General features: G+C 47.0%; 1 protein-coding gene across 3 annotated transcripts in view; it reads right to left on the bottom strand.

The window, feature by feature from the left end:
• The window catches only part of grid2 (glutamate receptor, ionotropic, delta 2), a 1,198,200-nt gene that overhangs the window by 192,544 nt on the left and 977,771 nt on the right, over positions 1-27,885 (bottom strand). For all 3 annotated transcript variants that reach the window (XM_038792750.1, XM_038792751.1, XM_038792752.1), the window contains one exon: positions 3,871-4,009. In XM_038792750.1, the coding sequence (XP_038648678.1) occupies positions 3,871-4,009 (139 nt within the window). The remainder of the gene's footprint in view (positions 1-3,870; positions 4,010-27,885) is intronic.

The following is a 27,885-nucleotide window of genomic DNA, read 5'->3' as shown; positions in this document are numbered from 1 at the left end:
TGGGTATAGACGTTAATAGTGAAAACATGGTCCATCAGTTTGATTTCTGTCAGGCACAGCAAACCTTGCCACCTGCGGCTCAACTATGTCCATGGGAGTTGCCTGGCCGTCAGTGGACAGGTTTACACATTGATATTCCTGGTCCTTTCTTGGGGGCAGCATGGTAGCACAGTGGTTAGCACAGTTGCTTCACAGCTCCAGGGTCCCAGGTCCGATTCCCGGCTTGGGTCACTGTCTGTGCGGAGTTTGCACTTTCTCTGCGTGGGTTTTCTCCGGGTGCTCCGGTTTCCTCCCACGGTCCAAAGATGTGCGGGTTAGGTGGATTGGCCACGCTAAATTTCCCTGTGGTGTCCAAAGGTTAGGTGGGGTTACTGGGTTACGGGGATAGGGTGGAGGTGGGGGCTTAGGTAGGGTTCCCTTTCCAAGTGCCGGTGCAGACTCGATGGGCCGAATGGCCTCCTTCTACACTGTAAATTCTGTAAACTCTGTCTGTCTGTAAAGAATGTTCTTGATACTGGTGGATATTCATTCCATCTGGCTGGACGACCAGGAAATGGGGTCGATGAGCGGCCGCCATCATAACCCTGAGATGCATATTCGCCATTCATGGCCTTCCAGAGGTATTGGTTTCTGATAGTGGCACCGCTTTTACAGGGGAGGAGTTCCATTGCCTTGTGCAGACTAATGGCATCCACCAGATCCAAGTGGCCCCTTATCACCAGGCCTCGAATGCCACCATGGTGAGATTTGAAGCCAGATATCCAGAGTGTTCCCCTGGGTCTCTGCATTGCTAGTCCAGCGACAATACCACCAGGCCACTGCCTTCACATTACTACCGGGATGGGGGGGGGGGGGGGGGTCACACCAGCAGAGCTATTAATGGGTCGCTACCTTCGTACTCAGTTAGACCTGGGGTTCCCCTATTTGGCGGTTAGGGTGGGGGCGAGCTAAGCCTCTCAAAAGAAGTATCACGACTCAGAGAAAGGCAACAGATTGTTCAAAACTGGTGACCTAGTTTTGTCAGGGACTTTGCATCTGTCCATCTTGGATACGTGGGAAAATTGTGGCAAATTCTGATGCCCGTCTCATACCTGGCAGACTTACAAGGGAGTCGCGTGAGTCAGCACGTCGACCGCATAAGGAGCCGAAGGCTGCAGCTCCAACAAATGAAATGAAATGAAAATCGCTTATTGTCACGAGTAGACTTCAATGAAGTTACTGTGAAAAGCCCCTAGTCGCCACATTCCGGCGCCTGTCCGGGGAGGCTGGTACGGGAATCGAACCGTGCTGCTGGCCTGCTTGGTCTGCTTTAAAAGCCAGCGGTTTAGCCTGGTGAGCTAAACCAGCCCCACAGGTAGATTCGGTGGGCAGGACCGATGCCGCTTCGATGGAACCTGAAGCAAGGGAATGGGGGAGTTCAGAAGAGGCCACTCTCTCTACTGTTGCAAGAATTGGAGAGTGGTGCACCCCAACACACTGGTCGTGATCTCAAAGCAACTCCTGCTGTTGACGAAGACACTACCTCACTGGTGGAGAAACCAGTCAGGGAACTGAGGTGTTCCTAAGAATTCCCCTGATGGACTGACTTTGTGAAGGACAGTCCTGTACGAAGGGGCCCTGAGAGCAGGGGCCCAGGCAGGGTGGACCCGGGAGTCAAACAGAAAAAAACCGTGTAGTTTCCTTCTGTGCCTGTAAATTGTTGAGCCTCAAGGTCTTTTCAAACAAACCTCTTCATTATCTAAGAAGCCTCCTCATGCTGTGACAGTTTTAAACACCACAAACTTCTAAACACAAGGGAAAACTAGAGAAATCTATGTAAGCAGTCCCCATAATTGAAAACTCAAAGCCCGGGTAACATTTTCTGTTCAATGATTCAAGTTAAATTTTACTCCCAGTTGTTGCATCCCTGTTCTTGTAGGTTCTGACCATTGAACTGACCATCAGGTAACTTAATTAAGCCAAATATGTAATTGCACAAAAACAAGCATCTATTAAAGGAGAGAAAACAAGTAAAAGTATTCAGTTAATGATATGCTATTGACCAGGCATCGAACTGGATTCGCCGTATAAATACTGTGCTACAAGAGCAGGTCAGAGGTCGGGAAGTCTGTGGTGACTAACTCACCTTCTGACCCCCCCAAAGCCGATCCACTGTCTACAAGGCACAAGTCAGGAATGTGATGGAATACTCGCCTGGATGAGTGCGGCTCCAACAATACTCAGGAAACTTAACACCATCCAGGACAAAACAGCCCTCCACCACTGGTACATGCTGGCTGCAGTATGTACTATATACAAGATGCACTTCAGCAACCTGGCAAGCCTCCCTTAACAGCACTTCGCAAACCTATGACCTAACACATAGATGTACACGGACATCGGACACATTGGAAAACCACCCTCCAAGTAATGCAGCATCGTGACTTGAAACACCATCGTGACTTTCAAACAATGATGAGACAGAGTACAGGAATGAGATAGAGAATCTGGTGAACTGGTGGGACGACAATAACCTCTCCCTCAATGTCAACAAAACAAAGGAGATTGTCATCGACTTAGAAAGCGTAGTGGAGAACATGCCCCTGTCTACATCAATGGGAACGAAGTAGAAAGGGTTGAGAGCTTCAGGTTTTTAGGTGTGCAGATCACCAACAGCCTGTCCTGGTCCCCCCATGCTGACACGATAGTTAAGAAAGCCCACCAACGACTCTATTTTCTCAGAAGACTGAGGAAATTTGGCATGTCAGCTACGACCCTCCCCGACTTCTACAGATGCACCATAGAAAGCATTCTTTCTGGTTGTATCACAGCTTGGTATGGATCCTGCTCTGCCCAAGACCGCAGGAAACTACAAAACGTTGTGAATGTCACCCAATCCATCACGCAAACCAGCCTCCCATCCACTGACTCTGTCTACAATTCCCGCTGCCTCAGAAAGGCAGCCAGCATAATTAAGGACCCCACGCACCCCAGTCATACTCTCTTCCACCTTCTTCCGTCAGGAAAAAAATACCAAAGTTTGAGGTCACGTACCAACCGACTCAAGAACAGCTTCTTCCCTACTGCCCTCAGACTTTTGAATGTCCTACCCCGTATTAAGTTGATCTTTTCTCTATACCTTGCTATAACTGTAACAATATATTCTGTATTATATTCTATGTACAATATGCATTGTTTGTACAGCATGCAAGAAACAATACTTTTCACTGTATACTAATACATGTGACAATAATAAATCAAATCAAATCAAATCAAACTACATCGCTGTTCTTCCACTGTACCTGGGTCAGAATTCTGGAGCTCTATTACTAACTGCCCTGTGGGTGTACCTAGACCACATGGACTACAGCGACTCATGAAGGTGGCTCACCACCACTGCTCAAGGGCAATTACAAATGGGAAATAGTTTTGGCCTCGTCAGCAACGCTAACATATGAACACATGTGCATACATATATATGAATTCTGAGCAGGCCATTCAGCCCCTCGAGCCTGCTCTACCATTCAATAAGACCATGGCTGATGATCCATCATCGTTTCAACATCCTGTGAATGAACAAAAAGTGCACGCAAGCAGTGGTTTTCCTTTTAAAATTTGACTTTTGCAAATAGAAGGCAGTAACACATTGCACATCATCAAGTCGATCCCATTCGTTCTTCCCCATTCATATCGGAGGTGTTGACTATACATTGAAAATTGAAGTGGTTAGATAATGTCCTGATTTCATTCTATTTGATACGCTGTCACATACAAAATTGGATTTTGCACAAAACGAATCATTAAAGTCATAATTCCAGATGCAGTGAGAATCCATTCATGGCATTTTATCTTTGTATTAAATACTATGATGGCATCTGACGTGGCACTTACTGAATGGAATTTTCAATGCGGTTGATTGTGAGGAAAGCTGCCAGGTTTGCTGTGTAGGAGGATATAACAATAAGAGCAAAGAGCCACCAAACTCCCATCATCATCCGAGTAGCTAGAGTGGTGTATGGAACCTCTCCACCTGTACGAAGAAGAAAAAATAGACACCAACAGTTAAGATTTTTCGACTAACAAGCCATCTGCGCCTCTAAACAATGAAAAACAAACTGAGAACGATGGTTTATGCATTTTCTTCATAAAGTTCAATCTATTAATTCACTTCCACACTTGGAAAGTAGACTCGGGCATTATTGGAGTCCACTTGCCGATCTCTCTGGTTTCGCACAGGGCTAAATCGCTGGCTTTGAAAGCAGACCAAGGCAGGCCAGCAGCACGGTTCAATTCCCATACCAGCCTCTACGAACAGGCGCCGGAAGGTGGCGACTAGGGGCTTTTCACAGTAGCTTAATTTGAAGCCTACTTGTGACAATAAGCGATTTTCATTTCATTTCTCCTGTGCTCGCTGACTACAGTGACTCCGGTCAAATAACACCGCCATTGTAAAGTTCTCATCCGTATTTTTGAATTGTGACATGGCCTCACCCCTCCTTATCTCTGAAATCTCCTTCAGCCCCACAAACCCTCTACATTTTCATTTCCCGCTAGTTCCAGTCCATTGAGCATTTCCAATTTTAATCACTCCCCCAATTGGTAGCTGTGCCTTGAGCTGCTGGGGCTGTTAACTCTGCAATTCCCTCCCAATATCTCTCTCTGCCTCTCTTCCTCTTTTCTTCCACTAAGGCACTCCATACAATGAACGTCCTGGATCAAGTCTTTGGTCATCTGATCTAATAAACCTGGGGTTGGATTCAATGGGGTGCCGTTGTCCCCTCACATACGGTAGCAGGGGAGCTCGGTAGCATTGTGGATAGCACAATCGCTTCACAGCTCCAGGGTCCCAGGTTCGATTCTGGCTTGGGTCACTGTCTGTGTGGAGTCTGCACATCCTCCCCGTGTGTGCGTGGGTTTCCTCCGGGTGCTCCGGTTTCCTCCCACAGTCCAAAGATGTGTAGGTTAGGTGGATTGGCCATGATAAATTGCCCTTAGTGTCCAAAGTTGCCCTTAGTGTTGGGTGGGGTTACTGGGTTATGGGGATAGGGTGGAGGTGTTAACTTTGGGTAGGGTGCTCTTTCCAGGAGCCGGTGCAGACTCGATGGGCCGAATGGCCTCCTTCTGCACTGTAAATTCTATGTAAATACCCTTCGAGGAAAAGTCAAGAGGGAGCCCAACCTCTGCACTACCAAGGACTATCACTCCTCCAAGAGGCTGCCCCTCCCCCAGGTGTGGTGACCACTGCTGGCACTGCATCCAGTCCTGGACAACAACCAGCCGGATGTGAGATGAGTTCTGGAGAGTGGGGGTATCGCCCGACCCAGAATCGGAAATGCTGGTGATGGGGGTGAGGGGGTGGGGGATGAGGGTTGGCAGTCCAGAGGAGATGGGAAAATATAGTTGGACGACATTGTGAGGGAGGCCTCCAATGGGTCCAAGGCCTATAAATCAGGCCCCCACATCCCTGGCCACCACCAGCACATGCAGCTAAAGCTGCTGGGCTTCATACATTGTGTGGGCTCCCACCTGCTGTGGGTAAAATTTGTGCTGTGCCTGGGTGAGGGTCTTAATTTAAGAGCCACAATCAGCCCAAGGTCAGGTGCCCCCCCCCCCCCCCAAAAAAAAAAACCCCCAGCATGTATAATTGCAGAGGGATTAAGAATGGGGGGCATGCAGTGATCATGGCGCCCGCTGGATTTCATTTATCCCCCTCCCCCCCACTTTCAAACCCATCAGCGGAAGAGCATGAAATCCTGCCGTTTGTGTGACTTGGTGTCCTTTTCTGTTCCATAATGCACCTGCAAAGTGTCATGGGATGTTTTATTCCATTTGAGGTGCTGTATAAATGCAAGTTGATGTTGATGGAACCTAAACCACATTGCACCCGTTTTACTGGCGTACAATGGGCACAATGAAGGCCAATTTGGCAGACCAAAGGCCTGTGCCCCAGGGACACCAGAAAAATGTCCTGGACCAAAACAGTCTTTCGGTATCTTTCATGGGAAACGAGGAAGAGCTCAAGGAGTCCTGGCAGGTGATATTTGCCGTAATTAACCCAATTTCAGGCCTGGGCCTTTTAGGTTGAGGTGCGCACTGTCGTCTCAGTATTGATTTTGGGTCAGAGAACAGGCCTAAATGAATTTTTAGCACCTCCCTGTTTCAAGTGACTTTTAACTTTTGGAATTGTCACCATCAGCATGTAGTATTTGCATTTATCGCTGAATTGAAGACATATGAGGTGTGTGTCACAAATTTCTGACCCGCCTAACTACCCCTGTTCTGAAGCTCTTAACTCTCGAAATACAGACTCACTTCTAAATCTCAGTGGAGGGCCAGAATGACTGACCAAGAGGTAGATCATCAAATCTCCAGCACCATGACTTGATTTTCCCCTTCCTGTGCTGAGTAGTCGCCAAATAGATATATCTTTTCTCTGTTGTGACCCAGCGTATTTGAAACTCTGTACCAATGATCACAATATGGAATCCTGTTCCTTGTTGAAAGTAACACGGCTGCCAAAAGGAGTTGGAGCAAACTGCTTTGGAATTCTTTGATGCGTCGGGTTTTCTGGCATTGACAAGTTCAGGGATGGCAGTATTTCTGGGCAACTGAATGGGATTGGTTTTTGATTGGTGCACATTCAGCGATTTGCTGAGAGAACGAGATTGTTGAGTGGGTCAACCTATGGGTTCGATGGGGCAATCACAATTTTATGCCTTCCTGACCTAATGCTGTTGAAGACTGATGATTATGGGGTGTGAAGTCTACCGCACTGAGCATATGAACGGTGTGGAAGACGTGTAATTATGGCAACATGCACAGAATCTTGCTTGGACCACACATGGAGGACACACGACCATAAGAAATATGAGCAGGAGTAGACCCCACAAGCCTGCTCCACCATTCAATAAAATCATCATTGATCGAAGTGCGGCCTTAACTCCATTTTCCTACCTTCCTCTCCAACACGCCTCCACCCCACCCACTAAAACCCCAGCCCCCATGACCCTTGACTAGATCAAAAATCTCTCTAACACAGACTTAAATATAGTCAAATAGCCAGCCTCTACTACTCCTTGGGTAGAGAATTCCAAAGATTAATGGATAAAAGCAAATTACTGCGGATCCTGGAGTCTGAAACCAAAGGGAAAATGCTGGAAAATCTCAGCAAGTCTGGCAGCGTCTGCAGGGAGAGAAAAGAGCTAACGTTTCGAGTCCGATGATTCTTTGTCAAAGCTTTCGAGTCATCGGACTCGAAACATCAGCTCTTTTCTCTCCCTACAGATGCTGCCAGACTTGCTGTGATTTTCCAGCATTTTCCCTTTCGTTCCAAAGATTAATGCCTCTCTGATGTTGATTCTCCTCATTTCCATCTTAAATGGGAAGGCCCCTTATTTTGAAACAGTGTCTTTAGTTCCCCCCCCATCCCCCCCCCCCCCCCCCCCCCCCCCCCGTTGTCGTCGTCTCCCCCCCCCCCCAACAAAGGGTAAAGAATCTCTCACCATCAATCCTCAATCCTATCAGGCTGTGCATAGTTCTGATAGTTCTGGTCTCCATGGTACAAAATGTATTCAGAGGCACCGGAGCAGGTGCAAGGTTCACAGGGATGATGAGTGGGAGAGGTTGGAGCTACCAGGAAAGATTGAATGGAGAGCACTCTTTATTCTACAAAAGTGTAGATTGAGGGGTGATCAAATTGAGATTGTTGAAATTTTGGAGGAGTTTGATGGCAGGAAGGTGCTTCTGCGTGGGGTGGGGGAGGGAAGGGGGGTGGTGGTGGTGGGTATCTAAAATTAGGGCCATAAATGTGATATCATCACGAATGAACCCAATAGGGAGTTCAAGTGAAACCTCTTCACCCACAGAGTGTGGAACTTGCTGCCACATGGAATGATTGAGGTGAATAGCATTGATGCATTTGAGGAGAAGCTAGACAAGTATATGAAGAAGGAACATTGGGATAGGGCTACAGAGATAAAGTCAGGTGGGAGGTTGCTTGTGTGGAGCTTGTGTGGGCAGCACGGCAGCACAGTGGTCAGCACTGTTGCTTCACAGCGCCAGGGTCGCAGGTTCGATTCCCGGCTTGGATCACTGTCTGTGCGGAATCTGCACGTTCTCCCCGTGTCTGAGTGGGTTTCCTCCGGGTGCTCCAGTTTCCTCCCACAAGTCCCGAAAGACATGCTTGTTAGGTGAAATGGACATTCTGAATTCTCCCTCCATGTACCCGAACAGGCGCCAGAGTGTGGCTTTTCACAGTAATTTCATTGCAGTGTTAATGTAAGCCTACTTGTGACAATAAAGATTATTAAAAAAAAACACTGGCGTGCATCAGTTAAATAAAATAGCCTGTTTCTTTGCTGTAAGTTTCTCCATCTAATATAATTTCGAACATCGGTTCCTTGTATCTCAAGGGTAATTTGAATGAAGGTCTTGTGGCAGGATTGTAAAAACAGGCAACCTAAGAGATGAAGTAATTAAAAGCTAATGTACCATTTCAGATCATTATACACATTTTACAATCTAGTTTGGCATTAAAATGTGACAGTCTGAGGTACGCCAGTTAATGATGATGCTCATATTTTTTATACATATGTCCCCTTGGGTAATGTATGCCTGATAGATTTTACAGTCAGTTTTACATTTAAAGGTAAATGAGGTTATCAACAACCAGCTAACATCCAGCCATGAACAACTTATAGTCAAGGCGGGCATTGAAATTGCAGCATTGTCTGGTGTGAACATATTTGTCAGGTCATATTAAAATAACAGTGTGGCTAATTAATTTTTATGCCTTCATTTACCTGTGACTGGTACAGCAAAAAGGTGAGGAGCAGACGATTGGTTAAGTGCTAATGCTTAAAGGTTGGTTCAGGAGGGCAGCACGGTAACCCAGTGGTTAGCACTGCTGCCTCACGGCGCCGAGGTCCCAGGTTCACCCCCGGCTCTGGGTCACTGTCCGTGTGGAGTTTGCACGTTCTTGCCGTGTTTGCGTGGATTTCGCCCCCACAACCCAAAGGTGGGTAGGGTAGGTGGATTGGCCACGCTAAATTGCCCCTTACTTGGAAAAAACAAATTGGGTACTCTAAATTTATTTTTAAAAAGGTTGGTTCAAGAGAAGCCCCATTGGTTACGTGCTTCACTCGGGTCCAAGATGGCCTGTTCCCCTCACTGCAGCAGTTATCACCTCACACCTTTCATCGACTTTACAGGCAAAATATTTCCAGCTGAATGGTGCTGGGGTTAGCTGAATTAATGTGGGTGTGGCCAAATGCCCCGATAACTAAAATCTGGCTTGCCATTATTTGGTTTACAAATTTGAGATGGGTGGATGTTCTGCTTTAAGGGGTTTTGCCCTTCGACAAAGGATAACCAGGTTTCCGCACAGTAGGTTATTAACCAGTTGTCAGACTTTACTTACAGAGGTATTGCTTGCACCCAATCGAGATAGAAGTCAGGGAAAATCTCTCAAGTGCCTCTGGTGATGTCACCACCTAATCATGTGAGACACGGCACAGAGGGCATTGGTTACAATGCATTGCAGTGGATTAGTGGTAATGTTACCGGATTAATAATCCAGATGCCCAGGATCATGCTCTGGTTTAATGTTCCCTAATTGCTGCAAAGAGGAAAGGTGTGGAGGTGCCACATACTTTGGATTTGATCAGGAGATGTTGCTGATACAAACTAAGATGGAGAACCGGAAGCCCACGCAAAACACTGTTGACATTAGGGTTAGCGTCACTACAGATCACGTGATGTTCCACCAGCAGGGGTGTATTCTCCGATATGTAACACCCCTCTCCCCCTTTTACTTTATAAGTATGATGACAACTTTCTTAACATTTTTACAACCCACTTACGTATTATCTCGATGCGTAAATATAAAACTCCATAATATGACAGTCTCTCAGGTGTATGTCTGTTCCTTTTGGGTTGTACCTTGGACGTGTCCCCTGTTCCTTCAGTAGGTGGTACCTCCTGGGAACGTCCTCCAATCTCTGTCTCCATAGGTATTGGAAAGTCCTCAGAAACAGAGGGCACGATCCAACGGCCTCACCGCGCTTGACTCGAGGCGCGATGCGGCCACTAGATTTTCTCGGCTCACCACACCTTGTGAGATCCAATGGGGTCTTGAGTGACATGGCGATCTGGATCCAGTCCATATTTAGAAATTTTGCATATTTAAGTGAGCAGCTGGTCTCACTTTAATATGCACTCGTTGATCTACCCAAGGTGTTGGCATCTAATCCATTTGTCTTGGAGAAGTCAGACGAGCGCTGTTCGAGCTGGTCTCTGCAAATGGGGACCAGGTAAAACAGCACCCTTGGGGTGTCTCCCAGGGCCCTTTGGTGGTTGGCACTGGGCAGGATGGTACCCTGGCACACTAAATGCCACCCAGGCATCCTGACACTGCCAGCCTAGCATGCTGGCACTGCCACCTGAACACCTTGGTCGTGCCACCTGAGTTCCAGGTGGGAACTGCCAGGCTGGCAGTGTCAAGGTGCCCGGGTGACATTTTGCCCATGCTGGGGATTAGGACCGGGAGGTGCCCTGCACTCGATAGGGTGGGGTTTGTGGGGGGGGGGGGAAGCATCAACAAATCAAACCGTGTTCTCAGGTTCCTTTTGAACAGCAGCATTGCTGGTGAACTCTGTGTCGTTGTGTGGATGGTGTTCTGGTAGGCCATTAAGAATGTGTTCACTCTTCTTGCCAATGTACCATGATCCTTTGATGTCTTGATGGAATGCTTAAGCTAATGAATGAATCATTTGGCCAATCCATTACTTGCAGGATTGTACGGAGCTGACTTTGTGTGCTGTAGACCATTTCCTCTGAGGTAGCCCTGGAACTCCTTAGAAGTGAAGAGTTTATTACTGTCACTTGTGACCCGCTCCAGTCTACCAAATCTTGTGAATATTTTGTCCAACTTCTCAATAGTTTGTCCTGTCATTATGGATTTCATAATCGCTACATCTGGCCATTTAGAGTGTGCATCCACAATCACTAGGAACATGCATCCCTCCACTGGGCCAGCGTAGTCCATGTGTACTCTCTGCCATGGCTGTATTGGCAATTCCCATGGGTGTAAGGGTTACAGTGGTGGAGTCTTTCTTCGTCTTGCACAGGACTGACATTGCTCCACTTTCTCTGCAATTTGAGCATCTAATCCTAGCCATTAAAAACAACTGCGTGCCAGTTCCTGTCCCGAATCAAGGACTTAACTCTGCAAGCATGGAGGAACACTCACTCAGATTCCCCATAATAAAACTCTACTCTGTCTGGACTGTCAACTTAAGTCTTTGTGTGATGTAGGGCTTGAAGTCTGGATTTTTACGGAGGGGGGGGGGGGAAGAGGCCGGCCCGCCGATCGGTGGGCCCCGATCACATGCCAGACTCCATCGGAGACTGCCCCGGTGAAGAAGCCCCCCCTCCTCCCCCCACAGGCCGCCCCCCCGGCCGTTCCCACAGAGTTCCCACCGCCAGCGAACAGGGGTAAACGGCGCCGGTGGGACTCTGTCGTATCGGCGCGACCACTTGGACCATCTGGGCCGGCGAATCGGCGGCCATGCCGATTCCAGTGGCCCGCGGCCGGCGCCACGCCAAACGCGCTGGCGCAAATGGCGCCGATTCTCCGCACCTTGAAGAATCGCGCACCGGCGTCAGAGCGTCGTGGCATGGTTGCGGCGATTCTCCGGCCCGGCGCAGTGCTTCGGAGAATCGCCCCCTTTATCCACGAGTGAGAATTAAACAAATCTGACATAATGTTGTCCAGGTTCTTGCTTCACTTGCAACAGCAGTCTTGACAAAGAACCAGCGTTTGCATGTTGCTCCAATTTACGAGATTGGATAGTGTTCGTGTGCACAGACAATATCAAAGACCATGGGTGGGATTCTCTGCTGGCAGAGACCATCCGGGCCTGACCGAAGGCCACTTCCACAATGCACTGCCTTCTCATCCCCCATCTACCAGACTACTGCCTGCCCCCCCCCCCCCCCCCCCCCCCCGGACCACTCTCCTTCAAGATGATAGGGATCTCTCTTGTACTGTGGTCCCTGTGGGGGAGTCCCCCTATTACAGGGTCCTTGTGGCATCCCTATTGCAGGGGTCTCTGGGGAGGGGAGTTCACCTATTACAGGGGCCCTGTGGGGGGGGGTCTCGCTACTACAGGGGTCCCTTTGGTCGGGGAGTCTCTGGAGAGGGTGTCCCTATTACAGGGGTCCCTGTGGGAGGGGTCTCCCTATTGCAGGGGTCCCTCAGGAGGATGCGGGTTGGGTCACCACTCCCATTTGTGAAGCCTCTTTTGTTGCTAGCTCCACAGACTTGGCAACTTCCAAAGCTGTTTTGAGAGTTAAATCACCGACAGTAAGCAGCTTCCTCTGAATAGCTTCACTGAGGAGTCTACATATCAGCCTATCACAAAGAGTGTCATCTAGTGGTGAGAAATGCTCTTCCAGAATTTTAAATAGTTTCATTATAGGAATTATCTCTCAGTTGTGCTGGGTGATCTAAGTTTTCCAGCCGTATAAAAGTTTTCCAGCCCACTGGGCTGAGAAATGTTGCAACCTTTAGGTCGTCCAGTGTTTGACCCGCTATGAGATAAAGTTGAAATCTCTTCATATGAGTTCCAGGTCTCTCAGTCTTCATCAAAGGAATCCATGGCGCCTGTTTTTCCCGCCACTCTAGATACCTGCATCTACCATCTATACTTCAACCAACATCCTCCCTTTCATTTAGGTTTGATGTATGGAACAAGCGATCCTGTTATCCAAAAAGCAACTCAGAAATGTTCTTTTTGCTTGACTGTGGTTTGACTTTTTCCTCAAGTAGTAGCCTGTACAGAGTCAGAAGACCTCTGCAGCTCCATTCCCGTAGCGCGTTTTGCTTCGCCCCGTGCGTAGTCTCTGCAGACCCGACTGTACCCACTTCAACGGCAAGCCAATTTTTGATCTGTTCTCTGCTTATTCAATGGTTGTGTTCCGTTTTTTTATGAAACCTTCAACCTGGGCAGCTTTTGCTTTGTGACGTGAGAGTCCAGTCCTGAGGATATTTTCTCTGCCCTCAACATTGTTTTCCATTTTCTTGTCGATGATTTTGTTTCTTCAGTAATGTTGTCTACTTGTCTCAGTCCTCGTCGCCAGTTTTCTCTTTTGTTATGTTCTCTAAGTACCACAAAGAGAAAAGGTACGGAGGTGCTACACACGTGGATTTCTTACAAACACGGTGAGAGGTGTATCAGGAGATGTTGCTCAAACAATCTACAATGGAGAACAGGAAGCCCGCGCAAAACACTCTGCAGATGGCACTGCAGATCATGTGACGTTCCACCAACAGGGGTGTATTCTCCGATGCATAACAACTGGGTACCTGGGCTCAAACCCCACCAAGGCAGCTGGTGGAATTTAAATTCAAACAACAATCTGGAATTGAAAAGCTTGTCTTGGCAACAGTGACCACAAAACCATTGTCGATTGTCATGATAACCCATCTGGTTCACTAATGCCCTTCAGGAAAGGAAGGAAATCTAACATTCTTCCCTGGTCTGGCCTACATGTCACTTCAGACCACAGCATACAGTCAACTCCAAACTGCCCATTGAAATGGTCCAGCAAGCCACTCAGTGGGCAGCAAATGCTGACCTTGGCAGTGACATCGACACCTCATGAAATAATTTTTAGAAAGCAGCAAACATGTTGGGGGTAGAGCTTCCATTTTGGGCATAACAATGATGCCGAAACAAACTGTGCCCAGATGTGGATCCATTTTTCTAAAGTGCTTGTCTCCTCCGGGTATCTGTTTAAAGTCACTTGCGTATCGCCAATGCGAAATCTGCTCTGAGCCAGCGCATTCAGACAACATTTAAAAATAACTTTTAGGGCAGCACGGTGGCGCAGTGGTTAGCACTGCTTCCTCAAAGAGCCCAGTTCCCAGGTCCGATCCCGGCTCTGGGTCACTGTCCGTGTGGAGTTCGCGCATTCTCCCCGTGTCTGCGTGGGTCTCATCCCACAACCCAAAAATTTGCAGGGGAGGTGGATTGGCAATACTTTTTAAATTGCCCTCAATTGGAAAAAAATAATTTGGTACACTAAAAAAGGGGCTGGTTTAGCTCACTAAGCTAAATCGCTGGCTTTTAAAGCAGACCAAGCAGGCCAGCAGCACGGTTCGATTCCCGTAGCAGCCTCCCCGAACAGGCGCCGGAATGTGGCGACTAGGGGCTTTTCACAGTAACTTAATTGAAGCCTACTCGTGACAATAAGCGATTTTCATTTCATTTTCATTTCATTTCAAATTTAAAAAATAAAAATAAATAATATTTTTTAGAAAAGGTATTTGCTTTAAAAAGTATTCCTTCATAAATTCAAGATTGGGAATCCAGTCAAGTATGATTCTTACAACAGCCTAAATTATTTTTAAAAATCATTTAATTCACAACCTTTCACCTAACCTGATTCTAAATTGCGCAAAATGACTTGCTAAAAATATGCAACATTTTTTTCCACGTTGATCGCAGTGTGGGAATCATTTCTTTAGAAATTCGACATCTTTCAAAATGTTCCTGTCGCCATTGTTGCACCCAAAAGATTGAGATTAAGTTTTGGTGCCTCCTTGAATAACATTAACCCGGGTGTATTCATTTGAACGGGGTGGGGGGGGGGGGGGGGGGGTGGTGTGTGGGAGGTGGGGCATGGCCAGATCAGGGAGTGGAGTGGTGATGGGTGGATCAAGCTGTTCACTTTCTTCTCGGACAATGTTTTTAAAATTGGTACAAAAGACTGCCGGACTTGAGTAGCGCTGGACTTAATTTGCCTCTCAGCTTCCGTGATCATTTCCAGTGCATTTCCAAAAACCAGTGCAATTGAATCGACGCTCTAAGCCGCGATCACTTAATATGTCACCGATTGATCAAAATGTGTGTAATGTTCTGCAATATTTCGATCGATGAGTAATATTGAATCAAGAGCAGCATTGTTTGGCATCAGTGGATTGCAAAGTGGATGTTCCGTCTCAACCTCCTCCGGAGGTCCCCAGCATCACAGATGTCATTGTGCAGCCAACACGATTCACTCCACATCATGTCAAGAAATGTCTGAAGGCACTGGATACTGCATAAGGCTATTGGGCCCTGACAATATTGCAGCAATTGTGCTGAACACTTGTGCTCTCGAACTTGCTGCACCCCTAGCCAAGCTGTTTCAGTGCTGCTACAACACTGGCTTCTACCCGGCAATGTGGAAAATTGCTCAGGTATGTCCTGTACACAAGAAACAGGACAAACCTAACCCAGCCAATTACCACTCTATCAGTCTACTCTCCATCATCAGCAAAGTGATGGAAGGAGTCATCAACAGTGCTATCAAGCAGCACTGACTCAGCAATAACCTGCTCACGGATGCTCAGCTTAGGTAACGCCAGGGTCACTCACCTCCTGACCTCATTAAGCCTTGGTTCAAACAGGGACAAAGGAGCTGAATGCCAGAGGTGAGATGAGAGTGACTGCCTTGACATCAAGGCAGAATTTGACCAAGTATGGCATTGAAGACATAGACATAGAATCTACCGTGCAGAAGGAGGCCATTCAGTCCATCGAGTCTGCACCACCCTTGGAAAGAGCCCACACCTCCACCCTATCCCCGTAACCCACTAACTCCACCTAACCTTTTCGGTCACTAAGGGCAATTTAGCATGGCCAATCCGCCTAACCTCTTTGAACTGTGGAAGGAAACTGGAGCACCTGGAGGAAACCCACGCAGACACGGGGAGAACGTGCAGACTCCGCACGAACAGTGATCCAAGCCAGGAATCAAACTGGGACGTTGGAGCTGTGAAGCAACTGTGCTGACCACTGTGCTACTGTGCCACCCCACAAAGAGACCTAGCAAAACTGGAGACAATGTGAATCAGAAGCAAAACTCTCCGCTGGCTGGAGTCATACCTGGCACAAAGGAAGATGGCTGTGATGTTTGGAGGTCAATCATCTCAGCTCTAGGACATCACTGCAGGAGTTGCTCAGGTCAGAGTCAGAGGCCCAACCATCTTCAGCTGCTTCATCAATGGCCTTCCTTCCATCATAAGGTCATAAGTGGGGATGTTCGCTGATGACTGCACAATGTTCAGCACCATTCGCGATAATGAAGCAGTCCATGTCCAAATACAGCTAGATGTGGACAATATCCAGGCTTGGGCTGACTAGTGGCATGTTACATTCACACCATACAAGTGCCAGGCAATGACCATATCCTACGAGAAAGGATCTAACCAGGACCCCATGACATTCAATGGCATTACTATCGCTGGATTCCCCACAATCAACATCCTGGGTGTTACCATTGATCAGAAACTGAACTGGACTAGCCATATTAATACTGTGGCTACCAAAGCAGGTCAAAGGCTAGGAATCCTATGGCAAGTAACTCACCTCCTGACTGCTACTCCCCCCCCCCCCCCCACCCCCCCTCCATCTGCAAGGCACAAGTCAAGGGTATAATGGAATACTCTCCACTTGCCAGGTTGAGTGCTGCTCCAACAACACTCAAGACGCTCAACACCATCCAGGACAAAGCAGCCCCGCTTGATTGCTCCCCCTTCCACAAACATTCAATCCCTCCACCACGGAAGAACAGTGGCGACCGTGTGTACCATCGACAAGTTGGACTGCAGTAAGTTGCCAGGTTCCATAGGCAGCACCTTCCAAACCCACGACCACTCCCATCTAGAAGGACAAGAGCAGCAGATACCTGGGAACCCCACCACCTGGAGGTTCCCCTCCAAGTCACTCACAATTGCGACCTGGAAACATATTGCTGCTCCTTCACTGTTGCTGGGACAAAATCCTGGACTTCCTCCCTAACAGCACTGTGGGTGTACCTACACCTCAGGGACTGCAGCGGTTCAAGAAGGAAGCTCACTGCCACCTTCTGAAGGGCAACTAGGGATGGGCAATAAATGCTGGCCTTACCAGCATCCTGTAAATGATTTTTTAGAAAGTACTTAATTCCAAATATGTGCATGTTCGGTGAATTGGTGACTCCCCCCATGCTAAATTGCCCCTTAGTGTCCAAAGGTTGTCTAAATTACTCAAAGGGTAGATGGTGTTATGGGGTTACGGGGATAGGGTGGGGAGTGGGCCTGGATCGGGTTCTCTTTCGGAGGGTTGGTGTGGCCTCGATGGGCCGAATGGCCTCCTGCACCGTGGAGATTCTGAGATTCTATGATTCTATATTGTTCAAGAAATTCATGTGAAATCACAACAGTAAATTGCAAAGAATTCCTGCTTGTGAGTTAAGCTTTGAGCTTGCTTTGCCACCTCAACTGAGGAGCAACTGGTCATTACTTGCAGGATTTGCCCAACTTTCTTCAGACTTTGTAACTGTGCCATGGGTTTCACTTCCATTTCCAAGGTTCTGCCCAACACGAAAAGGGTCTAAATAAAGACGAGTTTGGCACGTTTCATTTGAAACGCGAGGGCAGATTATATGATGGTTTCTGGGTAAAATTCATTCACCTCAAACTGCATTAATCTAATCATGTCATTATTAGGTTTCTGAATTCTGTCTGTAGATTAATAACCCATCTGGTGAAATGAAGATAATGTATTGAAACAATCTGGAACTTTCAAGTAACACGCCGTGGTTAAAGAATAATAGACTTCAGGTTATCTCGCTATTTAATATCCACAAGCCATATTTCCATTCTGATGAATACTTAAGTCGTTAATATTAGGAACATGGTTCAAGTGAGTTCCATTAATTTGGACATCAAAGCAGCAATAGTATGGGGACTTTCAACAGGAGTAGAGTAATATCATGTAAGAAGTTTGACATTCAATGAGAGACGTGCCATGCCTAAAGAGTTCAGCTGAATTAAAAATGCATGCCGTGTAAGATTGAACTCAAGTGTTCAGTCTGTAAGAAGTAATGATTTTCGAATAGCTAATTAAATCTAAGCCTTGTTACTTTTTGACTTTAAACCAGGCTTACCGAGTAAGGGTCACGTGGTCTGAACTGCCAAACAAAACCTTACAGGGGGAATCTTTTATGGGGAGGAGTTTTCCAAGTTCAAAGGAATGTCCATTGAACTAGCTCAAAGCATGCAGCTCATGAAGCAACCTCGTAAATAAAGTTTGTTCAACTTTTGAAGCCTCTGAGAGTGCACCTTCACATCCGGTGAGGAGGATAAATGATCCTTGTGCTGCCTCTAGCTCGACACCTGTGAGTTTTGTGTTTTAAAGGAAGATTAAAGAGAAAACAAAATTCATCTGAATTCCTCTCTTTGGATGAATAGATCCATTCAAGTCCGCCATAGGGGACTGGAGTCAATACAAAATGAGGGAGGGGGAAAAGCACCAAGCATATCTCCTCAGCATCTGTGGAACTCAGTGTCTGTAATCTTATTTGTAGTCTCACAGCTCCAAACCTGCCTGATACCAAATCACTCAGTGAGCTCATGGATTTAGTGAAGGGTCATTTTCAACCCAATCCATCAGTCAGAATCCAGAGATTCAAATTTAATTCAAGGCTGAGAGGCCCAGTCAAATTGAATTGACTACCATTGCAAAACAAAAACAGTTATCAGACCATCGTGATTTAGGAGTGACACTAAATCACGGGCAGCACGGTAGCATTGTGGATAGCAGAATTGCTTCACAGCTCCAGGGTCCCAGGTTCGATTCCGGCTTGGGTCACTGTCTGTGTGGAGTCTGCACATCCTCCCCGTGTGTGCGTGGGTTTCCTCCGGGTGCTCCGGTTTCCTCCCACAGTCCAAAGGTGTGCAGGTTAGGTTGGATTGGCCACGATAAATTGCCCTTAGTGTCCAAAATTGCCCTTAGTGTTGGGTGAGGTTACTGGGTTATGGGGATAGGGTGGAGGTGTTGACCTTGGGTAGGGTGCTCTTTCCAAGAGCCGGTGCAGACTCAATGGACTGAATGGCCTCCTTCTGCACTGTCAGTTCTATGATAATCTATGATAAATGACATGCTCCGGGATCGGTTAGTCTGTTAAGTGAAGAGTGATGCTGGACAGTGCTGATTATTAGCAGAAGTCGACAAAAGTTCAAATTGACAATGGAGATGGCACAGGCCCTTGAAAGTGCTGAAAGGGATTCACAGGAGCAGCAGAGGACACAAAGGGTAACTGAGTACCAATTAGGGTGCCAGCCTTGGTGCCAAACCCACAGAAGAAGCTGAAAAGCAGGAAGTATTTCCAAGCACCCATAGACCTAAAATATATAATGGAGGCAATCAGACAATGAATCTTAAGGTGAAATGTTACTGATGTAGGGGGTAACCATGCTCCTGAATCATGTAGGTTTAAGGTGACTGAGTGTCATCAGTGACACAAAAGAGGATATTTGATAAAACAGTGCAGAGATAAGGTAAGATTGCCGAGTAACCAATCAGCCAAGATGTGACAAGTACACATTGTGAACTAGCCAGACACCATTGATTCCGATAATTACTCTGTTGAATCTTAAAGGCACCTGAGGGATGGTGCCCAACCATTGACTTGGGGAGTATTTCTGCCAAGTTGAAGATATACTTGGGAGAAGCAATAAAAGTAAAAGGCACCGCAATAGTACCTGTGAACTACGGGCAGCAGTCTGCTCAGCTCCTTAGTGACGTGTGAAGGACCAGGTATGAGATTCTCTGTCCCGCCACACTGGCTGTTTTCTGGTACAGTGCACCCCCATTGGCAGCAGGATCTCCAACCCGGCAGCCAGCCAATGGCTTTCCCATTGTGGGCACTCCCACAATTGTCTCAAGCCAGGACAGTTGGTAGGATTTTGCAAGTCCAGGCCAGTTGGTGGGGGGTGAATGTAATGCGACATGAATCCAAGATCCCGGTTGAGGCCGCACTCATGCGTGCGGAACTTAGCTATAAGTTTTTGCTCGGCAATTCTGCGTTGTCACGTGTCCTGAAGGCCGCCTTGGAGGACGCTTACCCAGAGATCAGAGGCTGAATGCCCTTGACTGCTGAAGTGTTCCCCGACTGGAAGGGAACATTCCTGCCTGGTGATTGTCGCACGATGCCTGTTCATTCATTGTCGCAGTGTCTGCATGGTCTCGCCAATGTACCACGCTTCGGGACATCCTTTCCTGCAGCGTATGAGGTAGACTACATTGGTCGAGTCGCACGAGTGTGTACCGCGTACCTGGTGGGTGGTGTTTCCACGTGTAATGGTGGTATCCATGTCGATGATCTGGCATGTCTTGCAGAGATTGCCCTGGCAGGGTTGTGTGGTGTCGTGGTCGCTGTTCTGAAGGCTGGGTAATTTGCTGCAAACAATGGTTTGTTTGAGGTTTGTTTTTTCTTTTCTCTTACTGTCTTGATATCAAGATTAATTCCGACAGTCATCACTCTCTTATCTCTCCCCTCATAACTCAAGCACCTCTGTTACTTCAATCCTAAATCATTTTCAACTCTTGTCAAGTAGCTGACCATCCCGTTATCTGTCACCATATCTTGACAGGCATCTCTCTGGCTGCCGCTGTGTGACAAACGTCTCAAGCCATTTCTGAAAAAAAAACTCAGCTTTGCTTCCTGATTCATAAGATAGTGAGTAATTTTATTCATCAGTCACCTTGTGCGAGGATAGATTTCACCAGGTGTTGATTTTCCCCACACTTCAGGCAGAGTTTTACCTGCCCCTGGATGGCAGGTTCACGGAGCTTGCTTCCCTCTGGCCCCCTGGGGGTGAGGGGAGGGGAGCAGGGGGGTGTGGGGAGGGCTTCATCAGAGTCAGCGGCTCCTAGGCTCAAAAATGGGAGCTCCGGGCAAGGAAGGCAACCTCTATGGGCTAATGATAGTCGCCAGATGGGATCCCCCCTGACCCTTGGGCCCCCTGACCTTTTTAGTTGACTTACCTGGATGCACCTTGAAGTCCCTGACTTGCCTCAGCAGTAGCCACCTCTCATGTTTGGGCTACTGGAGCTTCAGGTCTGCGGCCCATTGATTGGATCAGCAGTGTCAAGAGACCATCTGCCATCCTTAACTGTGCAGCGGACTCACAGACGGCCAATTAGGAGGCTGCTTGTGGTAAGACTGCAGAGCCTGTTGTGCCACTGGCAAGTGAGGACTCGGGACGCGCTTTCCACCCCAGCCTCAGGCTCCCGAAAGCAGCGGTAAAATTCATCCCAGTAATACTGACTCCTTGATCTTTGCTCCAGGAAATGCTCAAAGAAATTGTTGTCCTCTATTTGAACTGTGTCTTTCATTATTTAAAAAATTTATAACATCTTCCTCGTCAGCCATCTCCTAATGAGATCAATCTGCGCTCCGTTCAATTACTTCCAGGGAAGAGGCCGAATAACCAGAGGATAGGTTTAAAGTGATTGGCCAAACAACCAGAGGCAATATGAGCAAGCATTTTGTTACACGGTGAGATGTTGTGACCTGGAATGTGACCTGGCCTGAAAGCGTTGTCGAAGCAAATTCAAAAGCAACAATTAAATACGAATTGGATGAATATTTGAATGGGGATCATTTTGTGGGGAAGGAGCAGGGAAGTGGAACTGATTACTTTATCAAAGAGCCATTCAAGCCACGATGTGCAGAACGACCTTTTTCCACGAAGTTACATTCTATGATTCTATAAACTATCTGGTTACACTTTTTTTGCCATTTTGTAACAGGAATTTTCATTTATAAAGTGCATTTCAACTCTCAGAAACATGATTCACAAAGCATACATTAAGATTGTGCAGGCATTTTGTACTTAACGCATGCTGTCAAAGATCAAAGAACAAAGAACAATACAGCACAGGAACAAGCCGTTCGGCCCTCTAATCCTGCGCCGATCACGTATCCTATAGAGACCAACCGCCTGTATCCTTTTATACCCCGTCTGTTCGTGTGCCTATCCAGATAAGTCTTAAAAGTAGCTAACATATCTGCCTCAACCACCTCACTTGGCAGCACATTCCAGGCCACCACCACCCTCTGTGTAAAAGGCTTGCCCTACACATTGGCACTGAACCTTTCCCCCCTCACCTTGAACTTGTGCCCCCTTGTAATGGTCATTTCCACCCTGGGAAAAAGCCTCCAACTGTTCACCCGATCTATACTCCTAATAATTTTATGAACTTCTATCAGGTCGCCCCGCAGCCTCTGACTCTCTAGGGAGAACAATCACAGACTATTCAATCATGTTATGATAATAGCTTATGTACTATATAAGGCACAAGGCACCAATTACTCACAAGGGATTAGGGAAGCACGTTGTGCGTTCATTTATTAAGATGAGGCCTAAAACTAGGTTTAAAGCTTGAAGCTTTCAGAGCTGTACGTGTGCGTTCTTCTTAAAGCAAAAATGAAACTAAGACTAACTCATATGACACACTTCCCTTCTAGTGCTGCCATGGTGAATTGCCTTAAAGGCATACTACAACACGTCCTACAATGAACAGGAAAGGTTTCCCTATTGTTCCCCCACTAAATGGAGAAGCTAATATCTTCCAAAGCGCACTGTTCCTGCCCTGACTGTCCAGGCAGTGTTAATACAAAGAACAAAGAACAAAGAAAATTACAGCACAGGAACAGGCCCTTCGGCCCTCCCAGCCTGCGCCGATCCAGATCCTTTATCTAAACCTGTCTCCTATTTTCCAAAGTCTACTTCCCTCTGTTCCCGCCCATTCATATACCTGTCTAGATGCTTCTTAAATGATGCTATCGTGCCCGCCTCTACCACCTCCGCTGGTAAAGCGTTCCAGGCACCCACCACCCTCTGTGCACATCTCCCTTAAACTTTCCCCCTCTCACTTTGAAATCCTGACCCCTTGTAACTGACACCCCAACTCTTGGGAAAAGCTTGTTGCTATCCACCCTGTCCATACCTCTCATAATTTTGTAGACCTCAATCAGGTCCCCCCTCAACCTCCGTCTTTCCAACGAAAACAATCCTAATCTACTCAACCTTTCTTCATAGCTAGCACCCTCCATACCAGGCAACATCCTGGTGAACCTCCTCTGCACCCTCTCCAAGGCATCCACATCCTTCTGGTAATGTGGCGACCAGAACTGCACGCAGTATTCCAAATGTGGCTGAACCAAAGTCCTATACAACTGTAACATGACCTGCCAACTCTTGTACTCAATACCCCGTCCGATGAAGGCAAGCATGCTGTATGCCTTCTTGACCACTCTATCAACCTGCGTTGCCACCTTCAGGGTACAATGAACCTGAACTCCCAGATCTCTCTGCATATCAATTTTCCCCAAGACCCTTCCATTGACCATATAGTCCGCTCTTGAATTTGATCTTCCAAAAATGCATCACCTCGCATTTTCCTGGATTGAACTCCATCTGCCATTTCTCTGCCCAACTCTCCAATCTATCTATATTTTGTTGTATTCTCTGACAGTCCTCCTCGCTATCTGCAATTCGACCAATCTTAGTATCATCGGCAAACTTGCTAATCAGACCACCTATACCTTCGTCCAGGTCATTTATGTAGATCACAAACAACAGTGGTCCAAGCACGGATCCCTATGGAACACCCCTAGTCACCCTTCTCCATTTTGAGACACTCCCTTCCACCACTACTCTCTGTCTCCTGTTGTCCAGCCAGTTCTTTATCCATCTAGCTAGTACACCCTGAACCCCATACGACTACACTTTTTCCATCAACCTGCCATGGGAAACCTTATCAAATGCCTTACTAAAGTCCATGTATACGACATCTACAGCCCTTCCCTCATCAATTAACTTTGTCACTTCCTCAAAGAATTCTATTAGGTTTGTAAGACATGACCTTCCCTGCACAAAACCATGCTGCCTATCACTGATAAGTCTATTTTCTTCCAGATGTGAATAGATCCTATCCCTCAGTATCTTCTCCAACAGTTTGCCTACCACTGACGTCAAGCTCACAGGTCTATAATTCCCTGGATTATCCCTGCTACCCTTCTTAAACAAAGGGACAACATTAGCAATACTCTAGTCCCCCGGGACCTCACCCGTGCTCAAGGATGCTGCAAAGATATATGTTAAGGCCCCAGCTATTTCGACCCTCGCTTCCCTCAGTAACCTGGGATAGATCCCATCCGGTCCTGGGGACTTATCCACCTTAATGTCTTTTAGAATACCCAAAACGTCCCCCTTCCGTATGACAACTTGACCGAGAGTATTTAAACATCTATCCCTAGCCTCAACATCCGTCTTGTCCCTCTCCTTTGTGAATACCGATGCAAAGTACTCATTAAGAATCTCACCCATTTCCTCTGAGTCCACGCATAACTTTCCTCTTTTGTCTTTAAGTGGGCCAATCCTTTCTCTAGTTACCCTCTTGCTCCTTACATACGAATAAAATGCTTTGGGATTTTCCTTAACCCTGTTAGCCAAAGATATTTCATGACCTCTTTTAGCCCTCTTTATTGTGCATTTGAGATTCGTCCTACTTTGCCGATATTCCTCCAAAGCTTCATCAGTTTTGAGTTGCCTTGATCCTAGGTATGCTTCCTTTTTCATTTTAGCTAGTCTCACAATTTCACCCGTCATCCATGGTTCCCTAATCTTGCCATTTCTATCTTTCATTTTCACAGGAACATGTCTGTCCTGCACTCTAATCAACCTTTCCTTAAAAGACATTCACATTTCAAATGTGGATTTACCCTTAAACAGCTGCTCCCAATCCACATTCCCTAGCTCCTGCCGAATTTTGTTATACTCTGCCTTTCAATGTTATGTTATTGTATTGTTACGGTTAAGGATAAACTAGTGGATGGTGTTGACTGATTAGGTATCCTGAGCACACATCAAAAGGGTCTGCCCCAGTGCAGAGGGGGACGAGGAGGAAGGAGGAGCTGGCCAAGGTGGCCATTAACAGGTCCAGGCAGTGGGCAGTCGAGGGGGTTATCTGACCCGACTGTCTGTCCCTCTACCGCAGCTACATTCATGGCCAAATGGCCTTGCAAAGGAAGCACATGGTGTCCACTGGTGCTCTTCAAGCCTTCCATGACTGGTGGATATGACAGGGGCTGGGGTGCAACATCACCCCTGGGAATGACACCTTGATTTGATCAGTTAAGTTTCCTTTTGATGTTTTATTTTAGATACAGTGTTCCACCAGGGGCTGTCATCTCTGACATTTTTGTTTAATTTATTAATTATCTTTGATTAAAAGCATATATAAAAGGTTTTCTGAGATATCAGGGTGCCAAGTAGGTAAGAGGCAGAGATACATAGAACATAGAACATACAGTGCAGAAGGAGGCAATTCGGCCCATCGAGTCTGCACTGACCCACTTAAGCCCTCACTTCCACATTATCCCCGTAACTGAATAACCCCTCCTCACCTTTTTGGACACAAAGGGCAATTTAGCCTGGCCAATTCACCTAACCTGCACATCTTTGGACTGTGGAAGGAAACCGGAGCACCCGGAGGAAACCCACGCAAACACGTGGAGAATGTGCAGACTCCGCACAGACAGTGACCCAGCGGGGAATCGAGCCTGGGACCATGGCGCTGTGAAGCCACAGTGCTCACCACTGTGCTACCGTGCTGCTCATAAGGAGGAGTTAAATACATTTTTAAATTGGTAACGGGTTGAAGGGTTATGGAGAACGGGCAGGCGGGTGGAGTTAAGGCCATGATCGAATGGCAGAGCAGACTCGATGGGTTGAATGACCCACTAATTCTGCTCCCACATCTTATGAACCTATAATGCTGCACTGTGTGAATAAACCTACTATCAAAAAAAGGATCTATGTCAAGTTTCTCATGGTTCTCTATCTGGCTGGGATCAATGAATAGGTAAATGGGGGATGAAACATCAGAACAATACATGCCATCAAGCCTCCACACTCAAGGCGTTGTTGAGATCACACTTGGTCTATGCATAGTCCTGATCTGCAAATTACAGAAATAAAATACATACTCAGTGGAGAAGGTACAAAAAAGATTTGAAAGAAGGATACCAAAACTGCAAAGTTGTACGTATCAGGAAAGACCCAAAAGGCTGAGTCACTTTGCTTTAGAAAGGATAAGACAGAGAGAGGTGGCCTAATAATGGAAAACACTGATAGAGTTTGATAGGGTAGATTAGATTTGAAACCTGTGGTTGGATGGTTTAATTAAATCATCAGTTTTAATGGGAAACTAGATAAGTATATGAGGGAGAAAAAAAATTGAAGGTTTTGCTGATAGGATTAATTGAAATAGAGTAGGAGGAGGCTCACATGGAACATAAACATCGGCATTGTCCAACTGGGCCTAATATTGTTTCTGTACTGTTAATTCCACGTAAACGCCAATTCTCTTGATTTGCCCCTTTCGCTTACTGTCTATCTTTCAATTGTGATTACCAATTCATAAACTGCCTGCAAATATCTGGGTGGCGGGGGCGGGGGGCAGGTGGGAGTTAACTTGGAATAATAAACATGTATCCAAATGTGTTTTGTGGGGGTTGGTTCGCTAAATTGATTGGGGGACCAGAATCAGGTGCAGAATGGTGCAACAATTCCGGTACCAGGTGCAGTAGTTTATGGAGGGCTGCCTTCTTGCCCCTGTTTGAGGTGAAGTGGTGCCTCAAGCTATATAATCACTTCTTTTTCTCGAACAGAGAAGGATGCCTACAGCCTCCCATGGACAATGATCACATTTACAGTGCAGAAGGAGGCCATTCGGCCCATCGTGTCAGCACCAGCCCCTGAAAGAGCACCCCACAGAAACCCACACCTCCACCCTAATCTCAAAACCCAGCAACCCCCACCTAACCTTTGCACATGACAGGGCAATTTAGCGTGACCAATCCACCCAACCAACACATACCGGCACACCTTTGGGCTGTGGGAGGAAACCGGAGCACCCGGAGGAAACCCACGCAGACATGGGGAGAATGTGCAGACTCCGCACAGACGGTGACCTAAGCCGGGAATCGAACCCGGGTGCCTGGCGCCGTGAAGCAACTGTGCTAAACCACTGTGTGACAGTGCTGCACCGACAATGGACAATACCTTGCTGTTTGTCTTAGGCCTATTGTCAGGACCCTCTGCCTTGTGTGAATCTGATGAGGCAAGTCCCACCATCATGTTTCATGGTTTGATCCCATTCTGGGGTGAACAACCTGGAAAAGGGCTGGAGGCACAGGGATAATCTTTGGGGGTGGCGGGGGCGGGGGGGGGGGGGGGGGGGGGGGGGGGGGGACTCGGCAAGACAGGTGTTGGGAGTGGTGCAGGAAAAATTGTTTATCCACTAGAGGCGCGAAATGGACTTGTGGAGAATCAGCAGCCTGTTTCACACCAGCCATTGGACAAGGGCAACAGGCACAAAGGTAAAACAGGACAGTCATTTAGCAATGAACCCATTCCACACTTGGTGTTTTATCCTCCAAAAATCTTTACACCCAATCAAATGGGTACTTGCCAAGGATGAGAGCCAGGGAGATCAGCTCCTGGATGTCCTGCAAAACCATCAAGGGCAGGCAGCAAAGGCCATTTCGAAAGAAGGGAAGACTTGCGTTTAGATAGTGCTTTTCATGACCAAAGTGTTTCACAACCAATGATGTACTTTTTGAAGTGTGGACACTGCCGAGAGGTAGCAAACACGGCAGCCATTTTGCACCCAGTTGACTCCCCCAAGCAGTGATGTGATAATGACCAGTTAATCTCTTTTTGTGACTGTTTAATATTATAATATTATAAACTCAATGTCGAAAAAAGTCACACAACATTCCAAATGTGGATTATTTATTGGTTTATATTATGTAATATCATCGCACTGGAAAAGTAAACAATTTTAGCCTTTTATCAACAATGGAATCTGTCATTTGAATTTCAGCATCGGGCTGTGGTGCTAAAGCTCCTTCTGCCCGTCTCATTGCCACCTCAACTTAAACAGACTTGTTTGGCTGTTCCATTTTTTCCCGCAGCCATCACATCCACTTGCGCGATCATGCTTGATATCTCTGGGCCAA

The sequence above is a fragment of the Scyliorhinus canicula genome, chromosome 3 (assembly GCF_902713615.1).
Source record: "Scyliorhinus canicula chromosome 3, sScyCan1.1, whole genome shotgun sequence".
Taxonomy (NCBI): domain Eukaryota; kingdom Metazoa; phylum Chordata; class Chondrichthyes; order Carcharhiniformes; family Scyliorhinidae; genus Scyliorhinus; species Scyliorhinus canicula.
The sequence above is the reverse complement of the archived record's forward strand: the minus strand, read 5'-3'. Positions and strand labels throughout refer to the sequence as shown.